At 43.2% G+C, this 18,103-nt stretch overlaps 2 protein-coding genes across 2 annotated transcripts in view; both read left to right on the top strand.

The window, feature by feature from the left end:
* Positions 1-1,007, top strand: part of ATP6V0A4 (ATPase H+ transporting V0 subunit a4) — a 47,249-nt gene extending 46,242 nt beyond the window's left edge. Inside the window, exon 20 of the mRNA XM_060020019.1 lies at positions 914-1,007. Within this exon, the coding sequence (XP_059876002.1) occupies positions 914-1,007 (94 nt within the window). The remainder of the gene's footprint in view (positions 1-913) is intronic.
* Positions 1,008-10,402: 9,395 nt separating this feature from the next.
* SVOPL (SVOP like) overlaps positions 10,403-18,103 on the top strand; it is a 68,619-nt gene continuing 60,918 nt past the window's right edge. Inside the window, 4 exon segments of the mRNA XM_060019801.1 lie at positions 10,403-10,484; positions 10,658-10,749; positions 12,263-12,361; positions 17,348-17,419. Of these exon segments, the coding sequence (XP_059875784.1) occupies positions 10,403-10,484; positions 10,658-10,749; positions 12,263-12,361; positions 17,348-17,419 (345 nt within the window).

Here is an 18,103-nt window from a genome sequence, read left to right as displayed (position 1 = left end):
TTCACCTGTTGAGAGAATCACAGGGTCCCCTGCCCGAGGCTATAACATCATTTCTCCCCGTTTCATTAAAGAAATGAACTCTGCAGTATAATAAAGCGGAAATGATCATACATGGTATCTGTTAGGTAAGTTTTAAAAATATAAGTCAAGGGCTTCCCTGGTGGCGCAGTGGTTGAGAATCTGCCTGCTAATGCGGGGGACACAGGTTCGAGCCCTGGTCTGGGAGGATCCCACATGCCGCGGAGCAACTGGGCCTGTGAACCACGACTACTGAGCCTGCGCCTCTGGAGCCTGTGCTCCACAACAAGAGAGGCCGCGATAGTGAGAGGCCCATGCACCGCGATGAAGAGTGGCCCCCGCTTGCCACAACTAGAGAAAGCCCTCGCACAGAAATGAAGACCCAACACAGCAAAAATAAATAAATAAATTACTAAACTCCTACCTCCAACATCTTTATATATATATATATATATATATATATATATATGTCAAGGCTCTGGTGGTTCTGCAATCATGTAAGCCCCGCAGTTTAAGATCAGGATGGAAACAAAAAACCTCGTACAACCTGGTGACACGCTGTCTCATCACAGCTCCTTATCCGGTACTGCCTAGTGAGGGCTTCCCGGCTGCTGGGAGCTGGGGGAGGTCATGCTCTGGTCCTTGAGGCCACTAGCAAAGGCCTGGAAGAAGTGGGGTCAGGGGAGGGAAAGGTGTAAGAGGGAGGCAAGAGAAGGATTTTAAAAAAAAGCCTCAGAGGATTCCTGTGGTGGCTGCCAGCCTGGGGCGCCTTCGTCACCTGGTGCTTGATTTTACACATGCTCAGCCTCTCCCCTCCAGCTGCCAGCCTCTCCTCTCCAGCTGCCAGCCTCTCGTTTATGTGTTCAAACCCCCTTTTCCTTGCCCCTAACAACAGGGTGGAGTTCCAGAACAAGTTCTACGTCGGGGCTGGTTACAAGTTTTCTCCGTTCTCCTTTAAACAAATCCTGGACGGGACAGCTGAGCAGTAGCTGCACGTCTGGCGGCTGCAGCCGCCTCTTCCATCAGTCACCTCCTACACCAGTCTCTGTGCCAATGAAAGAAGTGTTGTCTTGTCTTTAACGTCAGCCTGCATAAGGCAGTCAATGGAATGATTGTTCTCGCTAACTGGAGGGAGGAAGCCATGTATTGTATCTGTAAGCCTTGGGATTTGATATGACTTAACCATGTCGTAGAGAGACTACACAGGCAAGTCATTTCAACCTCATGCGGGGTCTTAATTGTCAAATCCTAGAATGATTGAGAAATGGGGAGAGGGGAGTGCCAAACTGAGATTTTCTTGTAATTAAACTTCTGGGTCATCCACTTTGTTATTAAGGTGTCTTTTTTCAACATTATTCTGTAAAATTGAGTATTGATAACTATAGGCCAAAGCTAAACAATAGAGTTACACAAAGTAACCCTAGAGAAAGGTTATGGTTTTTTATTCCTCATTGCCTCCTTCCTCAAATACCTTTTTTCCTTGTCGGGGGCTAAGTTTTACAGGATTAGGGACGTTCTCAAGAGTTTTCACTCCAGGTGAGGAAACACAGATAATGTTCTCTGTTCAGATGGAGGCCTGGCCCTGGCGTGGCTCGAATTGTTAAATCCTGTGGAATGAAGTGTGACAACATGATATCATCAGTGATTTTGTTTATTCTCAGTGCACATTGTGCTGGAGTTAACTGGAGAAGGAGATCTGTAGGCTTCAGCAAGTTCTGGAAAATGGCTTGCCGGAAAGGAGACTGCCAGACAGTCTACCCTGATGCTCTCTGGGTCAGCCGGCCCCAGAGTCACTCCTTATGCATCTTCACTGGCAAACTTCCAAGATCCAGGTGTAGAGGAAGATGTGTTCCGTCGACTAGTCTGAACAGCCTGTGTTCAGGTTAATTACCATCTTTATGGTAACTATACGGGTAGAATTAAGTGTCATTAACATTGGTGTAGTGCTTTACAGTTTACAAAGCAGTTTCACATAGTATCTAGCTTGTAATAAGTTTCCAGAAGAGCTGACCAAATGCAAAATCGCCTTTTGGACAGATCTCTCTTTTTTTTAAGCTCCCACCTGCCCCTCCGTGTAGCGGGGTTGACGATTGTTCATGTTCAAGTGTCGTCGTTCAAGCCCAAGGAAACGTCCGTGTCACCTTCCACGTTGGTGTCCTGACTTGTGCAGCACAATTTAAGGCACAACCAGGTGCTCAGCAAGTATTCATTTAATGATCAAAACAGGTTGAGCTCAAGAATGATATAGTTGGGGTCAGAAGACTCCGTATCTATGAGTTCCAACTTCGATACTTTATCGTGTGTGCCCTTGGGCAGGAACTGGAGTGTTCCACGTATTGCTGGGGGTCGAAGAGCACCGAGCATGGATGAGGTGCTCAGCCAATGGCATTGATCAAAGAAAAGGACAGACTAAAGTAGTACGTAAATAAATGGTTCTTGTAAGTCCATAAATCCCCGTGCTGCCAAGGTCACCAGAGCGCTTCAAGGTTCTCTCGGCTCATCACTGCCCTTCTCAACGGCTATCTAAAAATACGCTATGCCTGCATGGATCACAGCCTTTTGCCGTTTAATTCTAAACAGTGATGGCTGTGAGAAAAGGCGTGAAAAAACAAAGCTGCCCTCTGCCCCTTGCTTGAGACCCCCGTTCTTTCAGAAATCCCCGGCCTTCTTGAGAACGACATAGTAGTTTCCTCCAAGGATTGGCAGCCTCTTTCTGTCTCAATGAGAGATGTCGTCTCCCCTTTAAAAAGGGATTGGGTGAAGGGCTGCTGAGAAGAGGGTGTGACCGGCATGTCACTCAGTCGCCCAGGATGCACGATTGTTCCTTAAAGAATCCTGTTCACAGAACTAAGCTGAAAGGGGAGGAGAAGACCTGCGAGCCAGGCTTCTTGGGAAGGGAAGTCCAGAAGCCCCCAAGAGGCCATCAGTGGCCCAACTTCTGTGTAAGACTCAGCTGCAGTAAGGAAGAGCAGAAGAGCCCAAAACTGGAAAGCTTCCCAGGAAATACAGAGAGGTAAGAAACTCCGACAGGCAACATAGATCTGGATTTGCTTTTTCTGCTCTGGGAGCCAAGGGGATTTGACCATTAGTACTTGGCTGAATATGGATGGAGTATAAAAATTTCTCTCTTCTTACTGATGATATTGCAAAACAAATTACATCTCACACACACACACACACACACACACACACACAAGTTCAGTTTTAAAAAGCTCTACACGGCCTAATTATTTTTGGCTCAAAAATTAAGTGTAGCAAAATGCAGTAGAATAAAATGTCCATCAGTTCCTTAGAAATTGTTTGAATGAAGCCTGAACTCCATCTGAACCCTTGAGTTTCACAGTAAATCCCCAATATGTCAGTTATTTGAAGGCAGGCAATGGTTACTTTCCTATTGTAGGTTTTCAGGAATGATAGTGAGGGATGTGGAGCGTTCTTCCCCATGTTAGTCCCTATTTTCTTGAATTGGTCTGACTGGTTATCTATCTGTCCATCCCTCCATGCATTTATCCATCATCCATCCTCTTCCTAGGCTAGAAGGGATTTAGAATGACTTAGGGAGCCAAAGAATAGAAGATGCCAACTCAGCTTTTCCAACATTCTTTTTCAGCGTTGAGATTACAAGCTCTGTCTCTCAGTAACTTTCCTCATATTCATCTCCGAAATATTTTGTCCTCTTTATAAAAACTTTTTAAATGAAACTTTTGGCTGGAACTCAAGAAAATGTAGTAAGAGAATACTTTCCATATCTGTTAACTTTGAGTTAGTATTCGAGTGTCCTCTTAATGACATGGAATGAAAGCCCCTTTATTTTTTTTACTTATTTATTTTTAATTAATTAATTAATTAATTTTTGGCTGCGTTGGGTCTTCGTTGCTGCCCGCGGGCTCTCTCTAGTTGCGGCGAGTGGGAGCTACTCTTCATTGCAGTGCGTGGGCTTCTCGTTGTGGTGGCTTCTCTTGTTGCAGAGCATGGGCTCTAGGAGTGTGGGCTTCAGTAGCTGTGGCACGTGGGCTCAGTAGCTGTGGCACGTGGGCTCAGTAGTTGTGGCACATGGGCTCAGTTGTGGCATGTGGGCTCAGCAGTTGTGGCCCGCGGGCTCAGTAGTTGTGGCACATGGGCTTAGTTGCTCCATGGCATGTGGGATCCTCCCGGACCAGGGCTCAAACCCATGTCCCCTGCATTGGCAGGCAGATTCTTAGCCTCTGCGCCATCAGGGAAGTCCTGTAAGCCTCTTTATAATTCAGATGTGAATAACAAAATCCTGATAATACCCTATCAACAACCCTGCACCCCTACAACCAACATGCCCCCACCAAGGAATCCTGTGGTTGAAGGCCCCGTATAACCTACTAGGGCAGGAATGAAAACTTTCTCTGTTGCGGGTAGTTTATATGTTTGTTTTTTCCATCCCTCGGCAACTCCCCTGACACTGGGAATGCATCTGAGCCTTGACCATCTTCAAGGAAGTGCTGGGCATTAGAAAGATTGATGTTACAGTTGGCGAAACTGAACGGGTTTGCTCCTCTGAGTGGAGTCTGGGTCACACGTGACTGCCAGCTTTTTTGTCCACCAGCACCGCACCCCTGCACCAACCAGGCCATTCCATGTTCAGAAGGTTTTTCTTTCTGTAAAATACGCTGGTTTTACAATTGAAAGCAATGTAGAACAAGCGCGTTCTTAGTGAAAATTACCCCTTTTGTTGCGCTCTTCATAAGTATAAGGTGACTGGGTTGGGTGGATATCACTGTTACATATCTGATTAGAGAGGTTATTTTTGGTCTTATGTTCCAATAGGCGTATGGCATGTGTGAGGGCTTCCTAACACCACTTAAGCTGACCCTTGAAATTTAATCAATCTATTTTAGAAAACAAGCAAGTTTTTTTCCCCCAGTTTGGGTGGTTTTTAATTTGAGTCCAAGGTGTTTTCATGTTGGCCAAATATTAGCAATAATTGCATTTGGAGAGATATACATTTGATAACACTGTAGATGCTTAAAAACTTACCCTGAGTGTAATTGATTTGTGATTATGGTGAAATTTTAGAAATTTAGTTGATACCTTTATTCAGAGATGAGAAACAGTGCGACCATGAGCGCTTATCTTGCAGTGAGCACTGTGCCGTATTATACAAGCATTATCTCATTTAATCCTCATAACACACTTAAAAGAAGGAAGTTTATCAGTTAAAAATCACACATACCTGGCTAGTCCGAGTGTAGTGGTGTTTACAGTCGATCACAGACAGTTACAGATTTCTTTGCTCCTTCTCTACTCCCACTGCTTCACTTGAGTAGCCTAAAGAAAGCACATACACACACACACACACACACACACACACACACACACACACACACACACACACACACACACACACAGAGAGCTTTATTTTTTCCCTGTGGAAAGTATGTCTGGAAGTGAACCATTCAAGGCTGTAGGAGAGCTCCAAATCCTCCTCGGCCTTCAGGTCTCAGTTTTTCAGGACTCGCCTCCCTGGGTCCCAGGACTCGGCAAAGCAGGGCCTCCCTTACGTTGCCAGAGCAACCTCTGCTACCCTTGGGACCATGTGGTTCCCACCTGAATACTTGCCTTTATCCCCCATTAGATTGTAAGTGCTTTGGGGGCAGGAACCCTTTTCATGATATTTTATTGTCTGATACATCGTAGTGTTCCATAAATATTTGTTGAAAGACAAAACACAGTTTCAGACATCTCTCCTGAAGTTTCTATGCAGGTGTGTATTTAAATGAGATTTTATGAATCGGGATCATTGTATACATACATTAGGTACATACACCTTGGAAAATGCTTTTCAGCGCCAAATAGCCTTTCACCTACGAGCTTTTAAATGACATTCTGTTACAGGAGTGTATTATAATTTGTTTGGTCACGTCTTTACTGGTCGGCATTTAAGTGGTACCCAATTCTTCCATCGCTGTTGTCAAAAGAACAGTGTGTTGAGCTTTCATGCACCTTTATCTTCGTTCACCTCTTTGATTACCTCACTAGAATGAATCCTAGGAGTGAAATTGCTTAGTCAACATTCTTTCATCTTTGCCTAACCGCTTTCTGGAAAAGTTGTAGCCATGTACACCAAAATCAGTGCCTGTTTCCCTTACATTGGGCACAACTGATCTTTAAGGTTTTTGCAAATCCAATAGAGGAAAATAACCCACTTTAATTTGAAGGCAGAGTTCTCTTCATATTATGGAAACCAAGTAATATCAGTCTCTTCAATCAAGACACATGAAATCGCAAATGTGAGCCTCCCTTCCTGCCATCAGCTTGTTTCTTTTCCTTTCTTTCGGCCGTGCCACCTGGCTCATGGGACTTTAGTTCCCCGACCAGGGATTGAACCCTGGCGCTTGGCAGTGAGAGCGGGAGTCCCCACCATTGGACCGCCAGGGAATTCCCTCAGCTTTAATTGAAGAGAAACTGAAGCAATTATCTTGGACCTAACACCTTTCTCTCCAGGAACTCTGTGATGAATCACTTCTCTTTGCTGATAAGAGAAGGAAAGTATGTAGGGCATTTATGACCCATGGAGCTACCTAATCAGTTAAAACACACACATCAAATTAAAACTTAATAGTAAGTGGCAGATTGCCTGGGTTTCTTTTCTTGCCACTCAATACTTTAGCAAGCAGACTTGCTGGAGATTGTTATTACTCTCTAAAACGTAAGCCTTCATGATTGTTAAAATTGTAAAACATGTTTAGACGGCTATGAGAAGTCATAAAACTTGACTGGTAGAAGAGATTAAGTGTTGATTGAATATTTAATTTACTGTTAAGCATTTTAGTTGTAACTGAACTTAAGATGAACTTACTGGGATTTAAAAAAATTATTTGCCTACCAAACTAAATTCTTTTATTCTCTAACACTAAAAATGGCCAGAATCACTTTTGGTTTTTAAGTCGGCTACTGCGATTGGCATGGCTATTCTTCAGGAAAAAAATGGATAAATTTATATACAATAAGATTCGCCATTTTAGAGTGTCTAATTCAGTGATTTTTAGTATAGCCACAAGGTTGTGCAACCATCACCACCATCTAATTCTTACCGAATGGCCTCATTTTCATATTTTGATTAAGTTAGTAGTTTATCATCTCGAAACATGATAGTCATAGCCAATTTTTAATGTGTACTGAAGTCCTTTTTATAATCAAATTAAGCTGATTTTTCTCATAACTACTTTATTTTAAAAGTTACCAGATAAAGAACACCCCTCGAAAGGGTATTTGGACAGCTTCTGGAAAGGGAGCAGTAGGAGTTTCCAGAACAGTGTATCTTTGTGAATTTCAGCCTCTCAGATGGGCTGAGAGACCAATCATTTTTACTTTTTCCACCCTGTGAAAATAACAGCTTTTTGTACTTTTCATGGTCTGCCTTGGTAGAGAGGATTTCATGAACTCATTTCTGAGCGTTATTGATTGCTCTCCCATCTGGGAATATTTGTGTCTCTGTGACAGTGTTTTAAGAAAACAAATAATATCTACTTTACAGTATAGTTGCTTTTCTGTGTATCTTTTGTGTCCCCAGCTAGATTAAAAACTTCTTAGGGAAGGGAACACTGTCAGACCCTCCTACAAAGTCTCCACAGGAGCCCACACAACAAGATATAGAGCTCGCGCTTGGCAAACGCTGATGACCTTGACGTGCTTCTCTACAGCGGCTCTGCAGCTATTTCTGTGTTCTGGGGAAAGGGGATCTTTGAGTTCTGATTCTGCTGCTTCTTAGTGGTCTGACGTTGGAAAAGTTACTTAAGAATCTCAGAACCTCATTTTCTGAACTATCTATTTTGAAAAATATTACACATCTTCAAAAGCAGAGGATGGTCAAATAAACCCCAGTGTACCTGAAACAGGAGGGAAGGAGGCAGGGCACAACCTTTGAAAGAATGACATAGCCCGAGGACATAAACTGATTAGACATAAACTGATTAGAACCAAATGGGTCCAAGATGGCAGATAAGTCGACTGCACTAGACCTTGAGCCCCAGTACACACTCACATCAGCAAGCTAAATGACACACCCACAGAAGCCATGACAGTTCCGAGACCCACCGTAAGGATCAAAAAGTGGGCGGTGGCCCAGTTCCTGGAAATCCCCGCCCCTTTCTAAAATAGCTGGAATACTCCTCCCACTCATTAGCCTAGGAAATTACCCACCCCTATAAAAACTGACAACCCCATACCCTGGTGCCTTTCTCACCTTCTGAGATGGCCCACACTCTGTGGAGTGTGTTTCTCTCTAAATAAATCCACTTCTTACCTATCATTTTGTCTCTCACTGAATTCTTTCTGCAATGAGACATCAAGAACCTGAGCTTCATTAAGTCCTGAAACCAGGTGTGTGATCTCAGTTGGAAGACTGTGGGTTTTGGCCGGGTTCGAGTCCCAGCTGCATGGGTTCAAGTCCCAGTTTGAAGTGCACGGTTTCATACCCACTATCCCCTTCAATAATTTTCACCATATGGCCATTCTTTTTTCATCTATACACCCATCTCCTTCTTTTGCACTCTATTCCCAACCCACCACTGAATTATTTTAAAACAAATCCCAGACGTCAAATTTCATCTAAATATTTCAGCATGTATCTCTAAAATGTAAGGATTTTTTTCTACTGTGACCATAATATCGTTGTCACACCTAATGATGTCATCAGTAATTCCTTAATATCATCAGACTTTCCACCTTGCTTGCAGTTCCCTGATGTTCTATCATCTCTTTTTCATCTCATTTGCTTTCTTCTTCTTGTTTTACAATTGGTTTGTTTGAATGAGGCTCCAGACAGATTAACTCATTTATTTGGCTGGTGTGTCTCCTTTCTGTTAGTCTATAGGTTCTCCTTTCCTCTTTTTTTCTTGCCATTTATTTATTGAAGAGGTTGGGGCATTAACCTGTAGAACTGCTAGCATGCTGGGTTTTTCGTATTGATCCACATGGTATAGTTTGACACGTTTCTTCATCCCCTGTGTAGTTAGAGCTAGGGGCTTGTTCCGATTCATGTTCAATTTCTCTTGATGAGACTAGGGCACTGGTGATGTTGTGTATTTCCTTCCTCGTGCATCTCATCGGGAACAACATCACATCTGATCATCTCTTTCCGTGGCATGAGGAGCCATTGTTGGGTTCAGGGGTTATAAGTCTTATCCATCTGAGTAAAATTCTCTCTCAGCCTTTCACCTAGTAGTTTATCAGCCGTTGATGGTCGTTGCCTGGATCCGTTATTTCTTTAGGAGTTGTACAATCACAATTTAATTCTATCCTTCTTTAGGATGTTTTCGCTGAAATTAAAAAATACTTTTCTTTCACCAACTGTTTGGTTACCCTGAAATACAGACAATCTGTACAAGAAAGGCAAGACATTTACTAGTTTTCAGAATAATGAGTTGGTTTCTTAGTATTCTCCAAAGGGGATCAGTGAGATTATCATTTTAGTAATCCTAAAATTTTGGTATCTTTGATGGGCTTCAGTTCTTTGCAACCATTCTTCTTTGTGTGTGTATGTGTGTGTGTGTGTGTGTGTGTGTGTGTGTGTGTGTGTATGATACATAATGAACTCATATTGATATTTGCAATTCAAAATTAGGATATAAAGTCTTTATATAACTTCTTTGATTTTTGTATCTTCTTACACTGAAAATCTTGGTTCCTAATAATAGTAACATAATTTCTTTATCCTATAAAATGTACTAGTATCAAAATAATGATACCACCATTATTACTAACAGTATAATTACTGAGAACAGATTAAGATATCTGTTTATCCCGCTAGGGATGTAGAGTTCAATTACTATGTTAAAGCCATTTGAAAAAAATTTTTCACTAATTTCAGCTTTCCTTGTTTTATTTTTCTTTTGATTTTTAGGGTTAAGATTTTTTTAGGATTAAATACCCAAAAAGGGGTGGGAGGGGGAAATAAAAAGAAGTGCTCCATGGGTTTCTGTCAGAATTAAATGAAAATAAGTATAACATATGATTACACTGTAAACCGTAGGATCTATGAAGATGTAAAGCATTGGCTATTGTGATTAGTTTTCTGTAGCAAAGCCTACCTTCATTCCCAGTCAGAGGACCCTATTGGTTAAACTGTCAGGAGCTCACCTGGCCCCCCTCTCCAGGTTGATTACTAGCCACCAGGGCCCAGTTCTCTCGTTTGGCCATTCAATCTCTCCACGATTTAACTTGTCCGCGTTTCAGGTTTTTCCTTGTAAAATAGTGATAAATTATAATACCTACTTCACTGATTTTCTATGAAGATTAAAGGAGAATATACACTAGATTTTATTTCTTTCCTTCTTCCTTCCCCTGTTTCCGGCATTTTCCCTCCCCTGTTTCCTGCAGGGAAGCCGTGTGGGGAATTTGAACCATTTACAAGATGGCAGCCAAGCGGACAGAGCCGGTCACCATCATTAGCCTTCGGGAGTTGAACCTGGGGACCCCAGAGCCACAGCCAAAAGGTAAGGGGATCATAGAAATCTCTGGTCCTCAAGTTACCGTTTAATTCCCCCTCTTCCCTGTATTTACTATTTTGATAATAACAAATTGGTTTTCCAACATCCTCTGGGGTGAGTGATGATCTGCATACATTCCCTTCCCACAGAGGCTGTTGCTTTCTTTGCCTTTCCTTGTTAGTCAAAGACATTCACCGTGGAGGACGCCGTGGAGACCATTGGATTCAGACGTTTCCACATTGCCCTCTTTCTGATCATGGGCAGCATGGGGGTGAGTGCTTGGAGATCCTCTGAGTCTCCCAAGCTAATTCATCGTCGGACGTGTAGAGTCTTCCACTTCCCTCCAGCTCGGGGTTGTCCGCTCAGGGAGGGATGTGAGAGGGAGCGGGAACCCTGTGGGGTAGATAATTCCCAAATACTTTTCTTCCACCTTTGGCAGTTGTTTGGTTATGAGCAAATGAATATCTGTGTTCTATCTTCTGGGAATTCAATACCCTTTTTTTTTTTCTTTTGCTAGCTATAGAATTTTATTTCTCCTGTAGTTTCTGTTGGGTCTGACATTTAATCTTTTTTTTTTTTTTAATGGACGTGTAGTTGATTTACAATGTTGTATAAGTTTCAGGTATACAACAAAGTGATTCGGTTTTATATATATTATGTATACATATGTGTGTGTGTGTATATATATATATATATGAATATATATACACATTTTCAGATTCTTTTCCATTATAGGTTATTACAAGATATTGAATGTAGTTCCCTGTGCTAACAGTGGGTCCTTGTTGTTTATCTATCTATTTATTTATTTATTATTTGGTTTAGTTTATTCATTTTGGGCTGCGTTGGGTCTTCATTACTGTGCGCGAGCTTTCTCTAGTTGCAGTGAGTGGGGGCTACTCTTTGTTGTGGTACACGGGCTTCTTATCACGGTGACTTCTCTTGTTGTGGAGCACGGGCTCTAGGTGCATGGGCTCAGTAGTTGTGGCTCGCGGGCTCTAGAGCACAGGCTCAGTAGTTGTGGCGCACAGGCTTAGTTGCTCCGTGGCATGTGGGATCTTCCTGGACCAGGGCTCGAACCCATGTCCCCTGCATTGGGAGGTGGATTCTTAACCACTGCGCCACCAGGGAAGCCCTGTTTATCTATTTTATATATAGTATTGTGTATCTGTTAATCCCAAACTCCTAATTTATCCCTCCACACTCCTACCCAGGGTAGCACTAATTTTAGCACTAATTTTGCTCTGTAGTCATTCTTTCCTGATGATGAACTCATACTGTTTTGTACTCGTTGCTTTTTTGCTAGCTTTCATGAATCCTGCCTCTCCATCCCAGCTTCTTGAAATCAGGGACTATTTCAAAGATCCATTTGCAAGGGATATGCCCTAAGATCTTGATGATGATGAGTATAAAACAGCAATGCTGGGTTGACGTGGATGCTGGTGGCTAGCTAGGGTCACCTGCCAGCTACGTGGCTCCCACACAACACCTTCATAGTGTTAAATGCAAAAACATAGATCAGCAACGTCACAAGGGAATACGTGTCATAAATCTTGAGGGATACTCTCAAATTGTTCAAACCATAAATATTACATCCGTGAAAGCCAAAGTTCTTCTGCACTTCTTTATCCAACTAGCAGTGCTAAATCGGTACATAATAGGTCCTCCCTATGTGGGGTAGGGGAAGGAGGAGTTTAGGACTAGAAGGATGATGGACAGACAGATGTGGGAAGAAGTGATGACAAGCTAGCACTTTGACATGGTGTTTTCCCTCCTTCTTTAAGGTTGCTGAGGCCACGGAGATCATGTTAATAGCGGTTGTGTCTCCTGTCATCCGCTGTGAATGGCAGCTGGAGAATTGGCAGGGGGAGTTAGTGACCACGGTAAGTGACTGCTTCCTGTGCTGAGAATAAACCAGCTGAGGACCCAGGGCTTCTGCTTCCTTTCCGATCCCACTGGGCCGAGAGCCACAGGATCCGTCTCCACTTGGTGTGGTGGCTTCCCAAACTCATGCGTTTGCAGGCCCAAACTAGCATTTGAGGCCTTTCTCCTGTTTCTCTTTTCCTCTAGGGAGCATAACCTTGAACTGCTCATCTTCCAGACCCTAGCAAGAGCCCGGAAGAGACAGATGCAAATCAGAGAAAGTGAGCCTTAGCCATGGGTTAGTTATGGTTCAAGTCAGAACTCTAAGAGCCTACTCAGGCCATAGTGACCTAACCAGTCACCAACTTACTCTCAATGAATTGTGTGTGTTATGCATTAAATTTTTCTCAGGGACCATCATGAATAGCTTTATGAATTGGACACTAAGTTTTGCTATGAAATGGATTTAAGGATGTTACTCTTCATTCTTTCAAGAGGTATTTATTAAGCACCAAGTAATTGCCAGCAGACTGTGTGTGTGTGTGTGTGTGTGTGTGCGTGTGTGTGTGTGCGTGTGTGTGTGTGTGTGCGCGTGCATTCATTTACTTGAGTATTGAAGCTGGTTTTCATGAAGGTGAGACTTAATAGAGAGAAATCCCATGAGCCAGATGCCAACTCCTCGCTGAAGGAGGGGAACGTCTGGGTGTAGGTAGTTGGTGATGGGTAGAGGATGACAGTCAGATGGCAGAGGCCTTGAAGGAGGGTAAGCCTGCAAGAGACTAAGACCTCCTTCGCCCCCAACCCCTGGGGGGCTACAGAAGGCTGTGGGGTAAGGGGGGCCCCTACCCTCTCACTTACTGCCTTAACCAAATTTTACCTGGGAATTCTCACCTGTATTGGGTACTAGGAAAAATCCCCCCTCACCTGAGGAACTGATCTCTGTTCTCCTCCCAGATAATGTATATTATACGCTCAGTTGTGTTTATTTCTGTGTCCTGGAGGCCAGGAAATTTGGAGCCCAATTTTATGCCTAATCGTGGCAGCAAATCTGCCATTATTCTTTTTCGGGCCTCTCACTGCCGCGGCCTCTCCCGCTGCGGAGCACAGGCTCTGGACGCGCAGGCCCAGCGGCCTTGGCTCACGGGCCCAGCCGCTCCGTGGCACGCGGGATCCTCCCGGACCGGGGCACGAACCCGTGTCCCATGCATCGGCAGGCGGGCTCTCAACCACTGCGCCACCAGGGAAGCCCTGCCTTTATTCTTTTAGCTCTGTTTCCTTCTTTAAAATTGCACCTGTTCCATTTTTAAGTTTTCCTAATACTTTTAGAAGAGAGAGAGGGTATAAATAAAAATAACTAAAGACCTTATTAGGGCTTGTACCAATAGTTAAGTGACTCATTGTGTTTTGTTTTCTTTTACGTATAAAATATGTACAGTTTAGAGCTTCCCTGGTGGTGCCGTGGTTGAGAGTCCGCCTGCCGATGCAGGGGACACGGGTTCGTGCCCCGGTCTGGGAGGATCCCACATGCCGCGGAGCGGCTGGGCCCGTGAGCCATGGACGCTGAGCCTGTGCGTCCAGAGCCTGTGCTCCGCAACGAGAGAGGCCACAACAGTGAGAGGCCCGCGTACCGCAAAAAAAAAGAAAAAGTACAGTTTTGAAAGCATGCCTTGTCCGTCCTTGTAGCTTTAGGGTCACTGCTGTGACGTTTTGTGTAGTTATCAGCGTACCACAGCTGGTTTGTAGGTCTGCACGTCTTCATTCCTGAGTATGTTGGTGGTCCAGGTGTGGTGTTTGCATCTGTAACTGTCATGAAACTATACTTTATGGTACCATTTCTGTATTTACAGCTCACATCTCGTTGGTTGCTTTTATGTTGTTCCTACTGGTGCCTAAAGAGGCTCCTCGATGTCAGCAGTAACCTGGCTTCCCTTGTTAGGTGGGTCACAGCTCACAAGTCTTTTCTCTAGGTAATTCAACTCACCCAAGATGTGACTGCTCCCTGCGCCAAGTTCCTTGCCTCCTCCTGTCATTTAGTCTCTGTCATCCTGGCTATGAGTCCCATCTGTCCCCTGGGCTCACTGACCACAACCTTACTAACAGGAGGGCCTCAGACTGGTTTAGCAAAGAGGCAGCATTTTCACCATCTCCCGGGCTTCCCATCCCCCAACTTCAGCTCCACTTTCTGGACGGTCTGGCCATAAAGACTTAAGGCCTTAAGGCTTGTGAGTGAATTATGTCCCTCACATTTTTTGTGAATAAGAGAGTTAGTGCTGGAGAAACAAAACTGTAGAAAGGAGCAGGCCCTCCAAGGTAGGGGAGGGGGAGGGGAGAGGGGAGAGAGAGAGAGAGAGATTAATCCTCGTCTCTATGTGGTCCCCAGGATTAGAGTTCACAAGCTTTGGGGTTCACATAGGCTTGGAGTTAAGGTTTATTCTCTAGACGGGCTTAATAGTAAAGAACTCAGCCTTAGGAAAGTCACTTTTTTACACTGAATGGAAAGAAAGCAAGGAGTAAAAATCTGTCACTTATGCGGGAGGACAGAGTAAAATTTGAATTTAATTTTAGTTGACTCTTTACTTTTTTTGTTGTTGCTGTTAAAGATTTTTTATTTGATGTGGACCATTTTTAAAGTCTTTATTGAATTTGTTACAATATTGCTTCTGTTTTATGTTTTGGTTTTTTGGCCACGAGGCACATGGGATCTTAGCTTCCCGACCAGGGTTCAAACACGCACCCCCTGCATTAGAAGGCAAAGTCTTAACCACTGGACCGCCAGGGAAGTCCCTGTTTCTTTTACTTTTATTAATCAGCTAATTCACTTTAATACAGTGTTATTAACACAGCATCTCAATAAAGTTTTTTTTTTTTTTTTTTTTTGCGGTACGCAGGCCTCTCACTGTTGTGGCCTCTCCCGTTGCGGAGCACAGGCTCCGGACGCGCAGGCTCAGAGGCCATGGCTCACGGGCCCAGCCGCTCCGCGGTATGTGGGATCTTCCTGGACCGGGGCTCGAACCCATGTCCCCTGCATCGGCAGGCGGACTCTCAACCACTGTGCCACCAGGGAAGCCCTCAATAAAGTATTTTAAGTCCTAAGAACTAATTTCCTCCCTGCCACAGGCAGTTTGTCTATCATTTCTTATTATTCAAGTTGATTAAAAAAAAAAAAAGTTCACCTTTCCCTTCTTGGAGGGAGTTTGATAATTGCAGGTTCCACAATAGAAACTGCTTATATCAGGAGACCCAAAGTTTGGAGATTCACCAACTGATATGACTTCTCAAAAAAATGGTGTGGCTGACATAAGGTTAAGATTAAAAATATATATATTTGATAAGGAAGGCCATCAGAAGAAGAGGAAAAGGGAGCAGAACATGTGACCCCCAAATATGCCCCTTTGGCATGTGAATTATTTTGAGCTGAAGGCAATCAAGTCCCAGCCGACTCAAGAAAAACTTTTACATTTCCCTTAACTACCTAAAAGAATTTAGATGGGGGGGCCTGGCTCAGAGAGAGAGAGTTATTGCCAGAGATGACTTTCATCTGAATGACCTATCTGTGTGGCAGGGCAAACATCTAATTACCAAACATCTGCTCTTCTTATTGTCCTGTGAATTACCACCCCCCGCACCTTTGAAGCCCCAGGTCCCCTCCCATTCCTCAGCTCAAGCCTCTACTGTCCAACTTGCCCTTGGGTCTTATATTTTTATGGGACTCCTGTACATACAAACTTAAACTTGCTTTTCTCCTGTCAATCTGTCATAAATCAGTTTAATTATTAGACCAGCCAAAGAATGTAGAAGGGTAGGAGGAAAATTTTAACCTCCAACCAAGAGAAAGAGGCAGAAAATCTTGCCATCAACTACCGTCCTCTTTCAAAAAATAAAAATAAAAATAAATAATAAGGGCATGTTAATACCAACAATCAGAAAGAAAATTCTTCCAGAATAAAAAGCACCCTTCATAATGAATAAATTTGGATTTATGCAAAATGTGTCCCATTGTCCTTATTTTTATCATTTTGCTGAGGACTGACTAGATTTCATTACGGTGCGGCATCTGTCCCAGGCTGGGCATTGAAAATATTGGCTTTTCCTTCCTTCAACTCTATCCTAGAGAGAACAGTGCACAGAGGAAACGTATAGCTTTTGTTGTTCGAGTATAAATATGATTTATTTTTTTATAGTTCCCTGTAGAAGAAATGCTTTTGAGTCTTCCTTATGAAGAGTCAGGGGGAAAAAGAAAAGGCAAAGCAGGCAGCAGAGAGAAAGAGCTTTTTCACGGAAAAAGTGTTAGAAATGCCAGCTAACACCTTTCCTTTGATTACCCTGGAAGCAGTCAGTCAGGGATCTTACTAGAAAGGAGAGTTAAGTAAAGCTTGGAACTGCTGGAGGCAGAAAAATAAGTCACCTAAAGGCTTACACGTAAGAGTACAGCTCAGGCTGAGTTACATTGCTGGTATCACACCCAAGTTCTTGAATTTTATCAAGGAAAAGCTATTGTGAGAACAAGTAAGGAAAAAAAGTAGGTTTATATTAGTGATGAAGAATGTTTCTAAATGGATGACTGGTTTTGGTGTTTGTTGAAAGTTAGGTTTGCCTGTAATAACCTGAAGGAAGACTGCTTCTAGACGTCTCAACTTGAATAAGACAGAGCATGCCTGAATAGACTTTTTGAGTCTTCTTATTAAAGTGGAAATTCACAATTGTACATCTGAGTAGAATGAGGCCAGTGCTGTCATCTTGGATCAGAGGCTAAGCAGTTACCTGCTTCTAGGACTCCTGTTTCTACCTGGTGTCAGTGACTTCAGGTGTGGGAATCGTCAACCTCTGAAGCCCTGAACATGTTGTACAGGAGTCAGGGGAGAGCTTTGTGAAAGCCTGTTCTTCAACTTCCAATCCTCCCACGTTTCCCGTCTTCTTTTAGTTCAGGTGGGTGAATGCTTAAGGTAGTAATTAGCATATTATGAAAACGCTGCTTAGAGGATAATTTCTTTTCACCCCACCTCCAGATGGTGTTTTTTGGCTACATGGTATTCAGCATCCTCTTTGGCCTCTTGGCTGACAGATATGGCCGCTGGAAGGTAGGTTGGCTTTGAAGGATGATTTAGAATTTTCTTTTGTGTGTTCTTTTGTGGTGACATCACCACTGCTTTTCTTTTGTGGACATTTCTCTGTCAATACCCAAGTTAGAAAGTACGGAAACATCCTTCTCTGACACCACATGCCTGAATTCCAGGCTTGTCTTCTTGCTTTCTCATCCTTCCCCGAGATACCTGTCCCCATACCTGGTCCCCATAGTCCAGGTGTACAGCTGACGGATGAGCCTAGTTAGAACATAACAGGTAGAATGTGAGAATTGCATGTATAAACATAAGCAGTTTCACATTAGTTAACTCGGGGGTAGCTTTGAAACTAACCCACTTGCTTGATGTCACACATGTATTGAGATTCCACATCAAGACATAAAACTATGTCTTCTGATGATAAATCCAGGTCTCTCTTCTCTTGTCTGATTTCTGGTGGTAAAGACCTCTCTAGGTGTAAACACAAAGGGAGAAGTCCCCCACAAAACAGTAATAGGCTTGGATGTATGTTTTGAAGTGCACAAAATATCATAGATTCTTACAAATTAATATGAAACCACAAGTATCTCAAAAAAATGTGGAGAGCACAAAAAAGGCATTTTACAAAAAGAGACATACAAATGCTCAAGAAACCTTGAAAAACATTCAATCACAGGAGTTATTAGAAGCAAAATTACGTAG

This window comes from Delphinus delphis, chromosome 9, assembly GCF_949987515.2.
Source record: "Delphinus delphis chromosome 9, mDelDel1.2, whole genome shotgun sequence".
Lineage (NCBI taxonomy): Eukaryota > Metazoa > Chordata > Mammalia > Artiodactyla > Delphinidae > Delphinus > Delphinus delphis.
The sequence above is the reverse complement of the archived record's forward strand: the minus strand, read 5'-3'. Positions and strand labels throughout refer to the sequence as shown.